This window comes from Pipistrellus hanaki, assembly GCF_964339955.1.
Source record: "Pipistrellus hanaki genome assembly, chromosome: 1".
NCBI classification, from domain to species: Eukaryota; Metazoa; Chordata; class Mammalia; order Chiroptera; family Vespertilionidae; genus Pipistrellus; species Pipistrellus hanaki.
Window position 1 is genome coordinate 48560439 of NC_140503.1, and position 14214 is coordinate 48574652.

The 14214-nt window shown below is 39.4% G+C and overlaps 1 protein-coding gene across 1 annotated transcript in view; it reads left to right on the forward strand.

The window, feature by feature from the left end:
* ADAM10 (ADAM metallopeptidase domain 10) overlaps positions 1-14214 on the forward strand; it is a 145266-nt gene that overhangs the window by 115507 nt on the left and 15545 nt on the right. Inside the window, exons 10-12 of the mRNA XM_084873324.1 lie at positions 4102-4285; positions 12088-12238; positions 13905-14088. Coding sequence (XP_084729450.1) covers positions 4102-4285; positions 12088-12238; positions 13905-14088 — 519 coding nt within the window. The remainder of the gene's footprint in view (positions 1-4101; positions 4286-12087; positions 12239-13904; positions 14089-14214) is intronic.

Sequence of the window (14214 nt, forward strand, 5' to 3'; positions counted from 1 at the left end):
ATGCAGTGAGCAGGAGGCTTGGGTTTCCCTGGCAATGGAGGAAGCCAAGCTTTCCACACACCCTGGTGGGCCCAGGCCTCTACTCAAGGCTACAAAGTTTCAATTATAGAAGATAAATAAATCCCAGATACCAGGGCCTCAGCTTGGGTTGCTGGGGGGCGTGGCTGGCCAGCAAACCACCACAGGCCCCTTGCCAAGGCCGCCCTAGGCCCCAAGGGAACCCCTTCCCTGATCTGGGATACCCTTCAGGGTAAACCAGCTGACCCCCACCCGTGCACCAGGCTTCTAGCCTATCTAATAAAAGAGTAATATGCAAATTGACTGTCACTCCAACACACAAGATACTGCCCCCATGTGATCAAAGATGGATGCCCCCATGTGGACACAAGATGGCCACCACAAGATTGCTAGCAGGAAAGGGTAGTTGGGGCGATCAAGCCTGCAGGGGGAGGGCAGTTAGGGGTGACCAAGGCTGGCAGAGAAGGGAAGTTGGGGGCGACCTGGACTGTAGGGGAGGGCAGTTAGGGGGAAAAAGCTGGCAGGGGATCAGTTAGGCATCAATCAGGTTGGCAGGCGAGTGATTAGGGGGTGATCAGGCTGGCAGGCAGAAGCGGTTAGGGGCAATCAGGAAGGCAGGCAGGCAAGCAGTTGGGAGCCAGGAGTCCTGGATTGTGAGAGGGCTGTCGGATTTCCCGATCCTACTTGGATCGGGCCTAAATGGACAGTTGGACATCCCTCGAGGGGTCCCAGATTGGAGAGGGTGCAGGCTGGGCTGAAGGACACCCCCTCCTCCCCATGCACGAATTTTGTGCATCAGGCCTCTAGTCTATACTAATAATAAGATAATGTGCAAATTGGTTGGGACGTTGTCACAGTAATGACCCATCAGCAGGCTGCATGCACTGTGGGTGAGGACTTGCAGAAATGGAGGCGGGGCTGCGGTAGAGAGACATCTCTGCATGGCTGCGCTGGGGGTCCACTGGTGTGTGGAGAGGCCTCAACCCGGGCCCAGCTGAGATCTGTAGGCGCACGGAGAGGTCCTTCTGCTGCAGGCCCAGCCAGGGGTCTGCAGGCTTCTACCGTGGCTTGGTCCGGGGATCCACAGGCCTCCCCCGGCTTTGGCCTACCTCTTTGGGGCAGCCCATCAAGGAGCTCTGGGTGGGTGGGTGGGGCCTACCTCTTTAGTATATTGGAGTGACAGGGCACAGGCAAGGCTGGTGAACTTCCCTCCCTCGCCCCAAGTGCACAAATTTCATGCGCTGGGCCACTAGTCCCTTATATTTATTATCCTGTCCCAAATATTTATTGTACACCTGTTATTAATTACTTTATAAGCTTTGTTGTGGGAAGTTGTAATCATAAATGACACATTCTGTCTCAATATGAAAATTCTAATATGTGTCCACTATTACCAGATTACTCTTTATCTAGGTATAGTTCTGATCATTCTGATCCTGTTACTTATGTTGATAGCTTACTTCTAGTACCTATTGATACAATTTCCTTATCTTAGCATTTAGGGATTTCCATAATTTGGGTCCAAGTATATTTTCAATGTTTTCTCCCCTCTCTTGTCAAATTAAGTAATTTATAGGTCTTTAAAACTTTCCTTTTGCAAAGAAGCCAGTTTCTTCCCATGTCTGCCTATTGAAATCTTGATCCATGCTGCTGTATAATGTAAATTAGTATGGCTTTTTTGACAGTATGGCAGTATGGCTTTTTTGACAGTTTGGCAGTATGTAGCAAGACCTTTAAAATGTTTGACCTTTTTACTGAGTAATTCTACCTCTGGGAATCCAACTGAAAGTAATAAATGCAGAATCTATCAAAGATTTGTGTACATTTCGACAATAGAATGAAAAGGTATTCATGGCTATTTTATTTATTATAGCAAATAATTTTAATGCTAAGTGCCTCCACTCTAGGAAAGTATCATGGAATGCTCTGCAATCTTTTAAAAATAAAGTGTTTAATTGCTTGCCTTATACTGTTAAACTGAAAGAAACCATTTATATAACTAAACACAGAGTATAGCCCAAATTTTGTATTAAAATATGACATTACTAGATACAAGTCATGTAGGAAATAGACCAAAATGTTAATAATGGTTATTGTGGTTGGTGGATTATGATTGAATTTTTCTTTATCCATTTTTTCTGAAGTTTCTAAAGGAATATGTTGTTTTCATAGTCAGGAATAAGCTTTTCTGTTTTCTTGTCAAACTAAGATTATAGTTTCTTTGTGAAACTATATTCTCTTTATTTGAACTCTCACCACACTTTTTGGGGGTATAGTGAAGGCTACTTTTATTTTCTGTTTTGCTTATTTGTGTGCTTGTTTATTCCCTATTATGAGAATGACAAATAGCTGGCATACTTGTATATAATTTGTTGGCTATGATCCATCACAGTTTCCTCTGGACTAATAAAATAATAATTAATGAATTTATGGGGCAGAAAGTAGACTATGCAGAGATACCAAAATTTGCTAGCCCTTTAAAATAGAATGTGAGTTCTTTGAGGGTTGTGGACAGTGCTTAACTCATCTTTATACTGTCTTATTGTATTTCAGTTTTTTCTTGTATTATATTGAACACAGTGCCTATTGTTATTCAATTGAAAGATGATATTCTGTGATTACATCAAGAGTTAAACAGTATTGATTATTTTGTCTTTCTCTTTCTAAAGACAAAATTATTCTAATGCTGAGAATAATTCTGGTGCCATATATTATGAAAAATCAAATTGAATTCTATAGAATGAAAACATAAAGCAAGAAAATATTGGTGAATGATAAAGAGTTGTTGAATGCTGAACCTAGGTTCAGGAGAAAGGCAAGAGGTATCAGGAAGAATAAAGATGAAATTAGTTGCTTTAATAGTTGCTTCAGATTAGGGAGTAGAAAATGAAAGTGACTTACATGGATTATGGAAAGAAACAGAATGCCTTCGGGCAGTTCTCTTCTTTCTGGAGGGTAGGGTTGTCCGGAATTCAAAACAATTTAATTATAAATGGAACTATTACTCTAGGATCCATTGTTTTCATCTTTTCTGACAAGTTCTGAATTGTTTGTGGAGCATGGTGAGGTTGTTTTGTTTTTAAAATACATTTTTATTGATTTCAGAGATGAAGGGAAGAGAGAGAGAGAGAAACATCAATGATGAGAGAAAATCATTGGTTAGCTGCCTCCTGCATGCCCCACTCTGGGGATCGAGCCTGGGCATGTGCTCTGACTGGTAATCCAAACCATGACCTCCTGGTTCATAGGTCGATGCTCAACCTCTGAGCCAGCTGGTGGGCTATTTTGTTTTTAAATGCATATCCCCCAGAAGCTGGGGAGACCTGCTGTGATCTGGTAGTGTTCTCTTTTCCAATCTTAGTGCTGGCCATGTAAGTGTATTTACTTTGGGAAAGTTCATGGAGCTGTGGTTTGGTGCTTTACTGTATGTATCTGATACTTTAGGAATAGTTACCAACATCATAAACTATTTATGTACATAGACAAGTATGTTTCTTGTTTTATTCCACAAAACAGTGTTTTGGTTTTACCTCTTAGCTTTTCTTAATTTTTATTTAAAAATAGATCATTGTATTTCTATTTCTACTCAGCATTTACTTACCTTTCTTATATAATAGTAAATCCTCAACACTCTTAGATGCCTATACTGTATGTACTTAACCCCATACCATTCTCTTTTGTTTCCTGTTTTTCCCCACTGCTGTCTTCTCTGAACTGGCCATAACATGTATTTTAATGAAAATTTAGTAGTTCTTAAATAGTTTATATTCCTCCTACTAGTTTTAAAAGTAGGTGAGCTAATTTTTAATAGACTTTTATGAATTTGTCCTCTATTCTGCTACCTACTTATAAAACTATAAGTTGTGGTTAGAGATTCACTGGTTTTTTCTTCCCTTCTAACACAGCAGCCTTAAAAGAGAAGATTGTTTTCTATCGCACAGTCTAAAACAATTGTAAGATCTTTTCTAAAGGAGAGTCTACAAGCTTTCATTGTTCTTCTGATGAAAAAATTACATTTAATCAGATGACCTGAAAACCTTATTTTACTTCCCTGTTTATGTAACTTTGTATTCTGTTTGACAGCATGATTCTGGAACAGAGTGCACTCCAGGAGAATCTAAGAATTTGGGACAAAAAGAAAATGGCAATTATATCATGTATGCAAGAGCAACATCTGGGGACAAACTTAACAACAATAAATTCTCACTCTGTAGCATTAGAAATATAAGCCAAGTTCTTGAGAAGAAGAGAAACAACTGTTTTGTTGGTATGTATATTTTCCAAACATTTTATTAATATTTTCATACTTTAAATAATTATATGGTGAACACCTATTTATCCATCACCTATATTTTATGATTATTAACACTTTGCTGTATTTGCTTATTACATTTATCAATCTATCCATCCCTCAGTCCATAATTTTTGTTGCAATTTAAAGAATACTTCACCCCTAAACAGTTCAGCATACATATCATTAGAGTTCAGTATTGTTTGTGATTATTTCCTACATAAGCTAAGTACACAGATCCTTAGTCCATACTTTGATGAGCTCTGACAAGTGCATTTACCTGTGTAACCTCTCAAGATACAGAACATTTCTATCCCTCCAGAAAGTTCTTTTATTTCCCTTTCCAATCAATCTCTGCTCCCGCAAACACATCAAAGTAACCACTATTCTGATTTATTTTGCTTGTTTTACTTCACATAAATAGAACCATATAATTTGTATACTTTTGCTCTCATTCAGCATAATATTTTGAGATTTATCATTACTATCTTATTGTTATTGCTGAGTAGTATTGCATAGTATCACAGTTTGCTCATCCACTCTCCTATTGATTAACACCTGGGCTTTTCAGGTTTGGGCTAATATTAATTAAGCTGCTATGAAATTCCTTTTTTTTCCTCTTATTGTATCACAATATAACAAAAATATGTATTTAAACTAATTTTAAGTGTACAATTCAATGGCATTAAGTATAATCACAGTGTTGTGCAATCATCACCATTATGTATTTCCAAACCTTTTCATCACTCCAAATAGAAATCATGTAACCATTAAACAATAACTCCTGTTCCACTCTCTCCTCACCCTTGGTCACCTCCCATCTATTTCTGCCTCTATGAATTTGTCTATTCCAGATACTTCATATAAGTGGAATCATACAGTATTTGTATTTGTGTAATTTTGGCTTATTTCACTTAGCATAGTATTTTTAGTGTTCAAATTGTATCAGACACTTAGCATAATATTTTCAGAATTAACCCAAGTTATAGCATGTATCCAGTTGCCATATTTAAAAAAATTCTAAGCCTTAAAAAATATTTTTTCAAAAATTCTCACCCTAGGATATTTTCCCCCATTAATTTTTAGAGAGTAGAAAGGAGGGAGAGGGAGGGAAGGAAGGTAAAAGGATAAGAGGGAGGGAGAGAAAAAGAGAAATCGACATAAGAGAAACAAATTGATGATTGCCTCATTGCCTCCTGCATGTGCCTCTAACCTGAAAACCAGGTACATGCCCTTGACTGGGAATCAAACCCATGACCCTGCCAGGACCGGTTTGGCTCAGTGGATAGAGCGTTAGCTTGCAGACTGAAAGGTCCTGGGTTCGATTCCGGGCAAAGGCATGTACCTTGGTTGCGGGCACATCCCCAGTGAGGGGTGTGCAAGAGGCAGCTGATCGATGATTCTCTTTCATTGATGTTTCTAACTCTCTATCCCTCTCTCTTCCTCTCTGTGAAAAATCAATAAAAAACACACAAATTAAAACAAACAAACAAACAAACAAACAAAAAAACAACAACCCATGACCCTTCAATCCACAGGCTGACATTCTAACCATTTTGGAAACTGGCCAATGCAGATTTGTATACATTTTTGTGGCTGAATAATATTCCATTATATGGATATGTCACAATTACCCATTTATTTATCATGCCTCTCTATGGCATTTAATATTCTAAATAATCTACCTAGTTTTTTTTTGGGGGGGGGGATTCTTGTCCTATTTCACAGAATTATAAATTACTTGAGGGCAAAATTGAGGCTGCTCATCATGTATATAAAGAGCTCACAGAGATGGGTTTAAATATGACAGCAAAGGAGAAAGAACTGAGGGAGATTTCCATATAAACAGGGCCTTTTGATTTTTTAGCTGGCTTTAAAATAAAATTGAGATGTAATTGAATGACATTGTGGCCTTCTGTTTTTAACCTTAATTTTATAGTTTAGATTCACATTCAGTTATAAGAAATAGTAGATTCCATGTATTCTTCACCCAATGGTAACAGCTTGCAAAACTGAATAGTAGAGTATCACGATCAGGATATTGACATTGATGCAATTCACAGATTATTCAGATTTCCCTAATTTTCTTGTTCTCATTTCTGTGTTTGTGTGTGTATTTGGTTCTATACAGTTTTATAACACGAGTAGGTAGGTATATGTATCCACCACCACAGTCAAGGTACAGAACAGCCTGTCACCACAAAGAACCCCCAGTGTTCCCTTTTATAGTCACATTCATCTTCCTCCTGCTGTCTCCTCACTTCCCCAGTAAGCTGTTCCCCATTTCTAAAAATTTGCCAGTTCAGAAATATATATAAAAGTCTAAGTGACCGAATGACTGAATGACTGGTCAACTGGTTGCTATGAAACACATTTACCACCTGGGGGCAGATGCTTAACATAGGAGTTGCCCCTGATGGTCAGTGCACTCCCATAGTGGAAGCGCCGCTCAGCTGACAGACGGGTGCCAGACACTGGGCTCACAGCTGGTGAGCACAGCTGTGGTGGTATCATGAGCCTCTCCTGCTTTCCCAGCAGCACGCTACTGAGCGGCTGCGGCAGGTGCAGCAGGGCTGGAATGAGTGGGAGTGGCGTGGCACCCAGCTGCTTGCTACTTTGGGTACTACTACATTTCTCAGGGGATGTTGGGGGTTGTGCTGAAACCCGCAATCTGATGTCCCCCTTAGGGCTCCAGGTTGTGAGAGGGCAGATTGTGAGAGGGCGCACGCCAAGCTGAGGGGCCCTCACCGGGCCTCTAGTACATATAAAAGCCTAAGTAACTGAATGACCAGTCTACCAGTCACTATGACACACATTGACCACCAGGGAGCAGATGCTCAACACAGGAGCTGCCCCCTGGTGGTCAGTGTGCTCCTATGGCCAACCTCCCATGGTTCCTTCTCCCGGCCAACCTGCCCCAATTGGCCCTGATCGCCAGCCAGGCCAAGGGACCCATCCATGCATGAATTCGTTCACTGGGCCTCTAGTGTTATATAATTGGAATCATATAACACATGTAACCTTTTGGGATTGGTTTTTTTCAGTCAGTATAATTCTCAGAGATTCATCCAAATTGTTGCCTGTATGAATAATGTGTTCCTTTTATTTCTGAATAGTGTTCTGTGGAATGTTTGTAGCACAGTTTGTTTAACTTGTTAAAGGACATCTGGGCTATTTTCAGTTCTTTGCGATTATGAATAAAACGGCTAGTAACATTCATATATAGGTTTTTTATGTCAACATCAATTTTTATTTTTAATCTAATTGATGGGTCATATAGTAATTATTTGTTTTCATTTATGTGAAACAGCCAAACTGTTTTCTAGAATGGTTTTACTATTTTATTCTTTTTTTTTTTTTTTTAATATATTTTATTGATTTTTTACAGAGAGGAAGAGAGAGGGATAGAGAGTTAGAAACATCGATGAGAGAGAGTCATCGATCAGCTGCCTCTTGCACACCCCCCACTGGGGATATGCCCACAACCAAGGTACATGCCCCTGACTGGAATTGAACCCGGGACCCCTCAGTCCCCAAGCCGACGCTCTATCCATTGAGCCAAACCGGTCTTGGCACTATTTTATTCTTTAAAAAAAAAAAATTATTGATTGATTTTTAGAGAGAGGAGAGAGGGAGAAAGAGAGAGAGAGCTTTATTATTACACTAGAGGCCCAGTGCATGAAATTCGTGCATGGGGGGAGGGAGGGGCGGGTTGTCCCTCAGCCCAGCCTGCACCCTCTCCCAATTTTTGGGACCCCTTGAGGGATGTTTGACCGCCTGTTTAGGCTGGGATCAGGCCAAAATGGGTGGTTGGACATCCCTTTCACAATCTAGGACTCCTGGTTTCCAACTGCTCACCTGCCTCTGCCTGATTACCCCTAACTGCTTCTACCTGATCACCCCCTAACTATTCCCCTGCCAGCCTGATCTACGCCTAACTGCTCCCCAGCTGGTCCGATTGCCCCTATCTGCCCTCCCCTGCTGGCCTTGTCACCCCTAACTGCCCTCCCCTGCCAGTTTGGTCGCCCCTAACTGTCCTCTCCTGCAGGCCTGGTTGCCTCCAACAGCCCTCCCCTGTTGGTCTGGTCACCCCTAATTGCCCTCCCCTGCTGGCCTGGTTACCCTTAACTGCCCTCCCCTGCAGGCTGGGTTGCCCCCAACTGTCCTTCCGTGCAGGCCTGGCCCCCCCAACTGTCCTCCCCTGCTGGCCTGGTTCTCCCCCACCCCCTACTGCCCTCCACTGCAGGCCTGGTTCCCCCCTCAACTGCCCTCCCCTGCAAGCTTGGTCCCCCCCCCCTCAACTGCTCCCCTCTGCAGGCCTGTCCCCACAACTGCCCTCCCCTTCTGATCTGGTCTTCTCCAACTGCCCTCCTCTGCCGGCCTGGTCACCACTAACTGCCCTCCTCTGCTAGCCTGTTCACCCCCAACTGCCCTCCTCTGCTGGCATGGTCACCCATAACTGCCCTCCCCTGTAGTTCATCTTGTGGCAGCCATCTTGTGTCCACATGGGGGCAAACATCTTGTGTCTTGGAGTAATGGTCAATTTGCATATTACTCTTTTATTAGATAGGATTTCTTTACGCATTCGTTGGTCAATTCTTGTATGTACTCTCACTGGGTATTGAACCTGCAACCTTGGGTTATTGGGATAATGTTCTAACTAGTTACCTACCTGGCTAGGGAAGTGGTTTTACTATTTTACATTCCCACCAGCAGTATATAAGTGATTTAATTTCTTTGCATCCTTGCTAGCTTTTGGTATTTTTAATAGTTTTATTTTATCCATTCTGATAGATATATAGTGATATCTCATTGTGTTTTTAAATTTTATTTTCTTGATGACTAATGAATGATGCTGGACATCTTTCTATGTCTATATTTGGTGGAATGTCCATATTTCTTAGCTATTTCTAATTGTATTATTTTTCTATTGAGTTTTGAGAGTTTTTTTTATACAGTCTAGAAAGTTGTCATTTATCATATAATGATCTGTGAGTAGTTTTTCTCAGTCAATAGCTCTTCGTTTTATCTTTTTTCACAGAATACTTCCCAGACCAAAAATTAAATTTTGATAAGTTCCAAATTATTAATATTTACTTTTATTGAATGTTTTTTCTCTTTTAAAGCCTTCTTTTTCTTTTAGAAATGTAGATTAAAATTACAATTATGTTGATATTTTTGTTGTTATCAATTTAGCTTTTCTAAAGCTTTTAACATGGAAGTGCTGCATATATTCTTGATTTTTCAACTGGGTTTTCACAATAAACTTTCTGGTTGGATTTGAGTTTTAAAAATGAGCATATTGCTTTGCAGGTGTTAAGGGAAGAAAGTTTGTTTCTTATAATGAAATATGTACCTATTATAATTTTTGCACTTAAATAGCACCTTTTTATGTGTTTAAGCTGTTAGCAAGTAGCTGATTGAAGTAATATTTCTGTGAGTTGTAAATTATTGTAGTGAATGTATCATAGGCTTTCTAACTTTATCATTTTTCTTCTTAATTATATGTCACATGAATTATAAACTGATTATTAGTAGGCTTTAGAAAAATCATTATTGTTTACTTAGTGTGTGTATATGTGTGTGTATATATGCATGTATCTACTTTTATAAAACAAAGGGATGATATAAAATGAAAGAGGGATAGAGATTTAATTATTGCTAAGATTCCCTTTAATATTTGATGTGGTTAAAGGAAGGAATGAACTTTTTTTTTTTTTTAATATATTTTATTGATTTTACACAGAGAGGAATTGAGAGGGACAGAGAGTTAGAAACATCGATGAGAGAGAATCATCGATCAGCTGCCTCTTGCACACCCCCTACCGGGGATGTGCCCGCAACCAAGGTACATGCCCTTGACCGGAATCGAACCCGGACCTTTCAGTCCGCAGGCCGACGCTCTATCCACTGAGCCAAACCAGTCCCGGCAGGAATGAACTTTAAGTTTAGTCTTTTGCCCATACTGGGGTATATGGATTCCTGCAAATCACAAACTCTCTGGAAGTCAGTATTCTTTTCTGTAAAATAAAGACATTTGATTCTTATCATTTCCCTGCAAGTGCTGACGTTCTGTAATTTTATGATCTTATAAAGAGTAGCATTCTTGTTCTAATTTTAACCTCACTGACAAAATGAAATAACTTAAAAAGAGATCCTAAAATTTTTTCCAAAAAAATTATTTACTATGCTTTAACTAGGCAGTATAACCTTAATGAACCAAGATATTTGACCCAATACTAATAGGCTCTGTAGAAATACAAAAGATATGAATAATACATGGTTCTTGCTTTGCTTTAAGAAGCAAAACTAAGGTAAAATTTAAAATAATTACTTATAGAATACTAGAGGCCCAGTGCATGAAATCCATGTACTTTGGGGAGGTAGTATCCTCAGCCTGGCCTGTGGCCTCTTGTATTTTGGGGGCCCTCAGGGGATGTCCAACTGACAGCTTAGGCTCACTCTAAGCTGGCAATTGGACATCCTTAGCACTGCCATTGTGGTGGGAGAGGCTGCCACCACTGCCAGTGCACTCAACCATCCATGAGCCTGGCTTCTTTCTGAGCTGCATTCCCACTGTGGGAGCACACTGACCACCAGGGGGCAGTTCCTGCGTCGAGTGTCTGCCCCCTGTGGTCAGTGTGCATCATAGCAACTGGTTGTTCAGATGTTTGGTTGATTTGCATACAGTATTAGCCTTTTATTATATAGGAAGATACAACCAGCCAAATAGAATGTGGGAAATTCCACAGAACAAAATGACCAATTTCTTTAACGAATAAAGCATGTACAAAAAAAAAAAAAAAAAAGAGCAAATCTGCTATATATTAAAAGAACTAAAGACACATGTCAACCAAAAGCATTCATCAGGAGAGGGTGTAGGGGAGCCTTTTGTAGAACTTGGTTCAGATAAACCAGTTGTATAGAGATAGTTGAGTAAAACTGAACATGGATTGGCAATTAGATGCTATTAAGCATATGGTTAATTTTGTCAGGTATGATAATAGTATTATAGTTAGAATTTTAAAAGAAGAAAATTTATTTTAGATTCATCCTGGAGAATTTACAATACTGGTGGGGAATGTCTGGTTCCAGGGCCGTATAAGGTCTGCAAAATCATTTGGTCTGATCCTGCCAAGACATTAGGGGTGAATTAGCCAAATACAGCAGGCTAATTTTTAAGTTGATAATTTTGTATGGCCTGTGAATGATATTATAAATATCCAAAGGACCCTTGGCAGAAAACAAGTTCCCCAACCCTTACTTACAAGAACAAATGAGTATGCTAGGAGGAGTTGTTTATTAATAGTTGTTAAAGCTAAGTGATTGGTATGTAGGAGTTTATTGTACCTATTATATTACTACTACTATGTAAGTTTGAAATTTTCTGTCTAACAAAACAAGTTTAATTTGTTTCTGGTTGATAAATCACTAACTTAATTTGTATTTGTGTAATATAAATAGTGCTATTATTGTTCAGTAATATAGCCTAAATAAGATGTCACCACTTCTAGAAGGGACCTAAGAAGAGACTGTCAGGCCAAATCCCCTCACTATACAGATGAAGAAACTGAGGCCCAAAAAAGGGAAGCAAATTGCCCAGACCATATTGTTAGTTAATGACTGAACCACTGTTAGTAATAGGTTTCTTAATTTCCACATTTCTAGGTTCTTCTACCTTTCTTGTCAAAGTTTTCCTGTCTCCAAAGAGTTTTGTGAATTTAAAAAACATTAATATGTGCATACAATGTTTACTTTGTCTTGTTTATTTTCCTCAGAATCTGGCCAACCTATTTGTGGAAATGGAATGGTAGAGCAAGGTGAAGAATGTGATTGCGGCTATAGTGACCAGTGTAAAGATGAGTGCTGCTATGATGCAAACCAGCCAGAAGGGAAAAAATGCAAGCTAAGACCTGGAAAACAGTGCAGGTGCCTTGCTAATTCCAGTCATGTTTATGTTCCTTTAAAGTCACCTGAAGGCAGTTAGGAAAAATTTAAAACAAATTAAGAGATGCATATGGTTTTGAAACTTAATCTTTATTTGCTGTTGTTTGGCTTTATTCGTGTGTTTTATTCCCACAATCTATTGTATACTAATAAAAGGGTAATATGCTAATTAGACTAGATAGACCATACGTCTTCTGTATGTCCTTCAGGACAAAGCCACAAGGGCTGAGGAGGGCCAGCAGCCGCAGAGGTCAGCAGTGGCAGCAGCAGCAGGGTGATGGGGGTGGCACCTTCCCCTGATCAGCCTGATTGCCTCCTGCAGAGGGATGAGCCTAAGCCACAGTAGGACATCCCCTGAGAGCTCCTGGACTGTGAGAAGGGGCAGGCCAGGCTGAGGGAACTCCAGTGCTCATGCACCGGGCCTCTAGTATATTTACACTAATAAAAAGAGTAACATGCTAATTGACTGTACCTTCATGATGCCCACCAGCCAATCAGGAGTGAGTATGCAAATAAACCCAACAAAGATGGTGGGTTAATTTGCATACACAGGTGCCAAGCGGCTAGGAGTGGGATGCTTGTGTTGTCACCATGGTGACTACAGAGGCGTTCTGCACCACCCCAGCTGCTCCAGGCCTCTGGGCAGTGTGGAAAGGCGGTTCTGGGCCAAAGCGTAAAGGGAGTTCTGCCCAGAGTGAAGGTGGTGTTGGCAGCCAGGGGAAGGAAGGCCCATTCTTGCACGAATCTTCGTGCATTGGGCCTCTAGTATATATATATATATTTTTCTACTCCATAGCATTGATTAGTGCACTGTTGTTGGCAGATTGAACTACATGTAATTGTAGTGTTAAGGGGAGTGTTAAAAGGACATGCAAAAGATGCTCAATGAAATACATTTTATTTACTTTTTAAATTTAAAAATATGATTATCATCCATATTTATAGAATCTTAATTTTAAATATTTAAGTTATATGGATTCCATATACTCTTTTTAAAAAATTATATTTTATTGATTTCAGAGAGAAAGGCAGAAGGAGAGAGAGATAGAAACAACAATGATGAGAGAGAATTAATGATTAATGAGAGAGACATGCCCTGCATGTCTGCAACCTGGGCATGTGCCCTGAATGGAATCAAACCCTGACCTCCTGGTTCACGGGTCGATACTCAACCACAGAGCCATATCAGCTGGTGGATTTCATACACTCTTATAACTTAGTATCATATAATTGTTTCACTTGTCAAATTACTTTGCTAGTAATTGATATAAGCAATAGAATATTGTTTATGCAATACTGGTTTGTTTTTTCTACTTTGATTTTAGCACATAAATGTGAGGAAATTGATAAATTGACTAATGTATAATGTAATTATGAAGAACACTGATAACTTGCCTAATATTAAATCCATTTTTTTATTCTAGCTAATGACAAATAGAATAAGAATGCTTGCTTATAAAAATGAGACAATCACTTTTTTGTACTTAATAGAATGTTGAAATTTAGTGGTCTCTTATTCTAATATTTGAGGTTGTATATCAATAACATAAACATTTAAAAGATAAGATTTATATTTTAAAATTTAGGACATTTATGTATATAAGAAACATCCTAGCAATTTTCTTTAATCATTCAATGTTTCTTCTAGTCCAAGTCAAGGTCCTTGTTGTACAGCACAGTGTACATTCAAGACAAAAACTGAAAAGTGTCGGGATGATTCAGATTGTGCAAAAGAAGGAATATGTAATGGCATTACAGCTCTCTGCCCAGCATCTGACCCTAAACCAAACTTTACAGATTGTAATAGGCATACACAAGTATGCATTAATGGGGTAAGCATTTGATGTATATATTTTTAATTTAGTTTTATAAAACCTTTATCAGAATAGTTGTTTATAGTTAAAGCTGCGTAGCTAAATTAATCTCAGTTCCTGTTTCAGTATCTATTTCCCCACAAA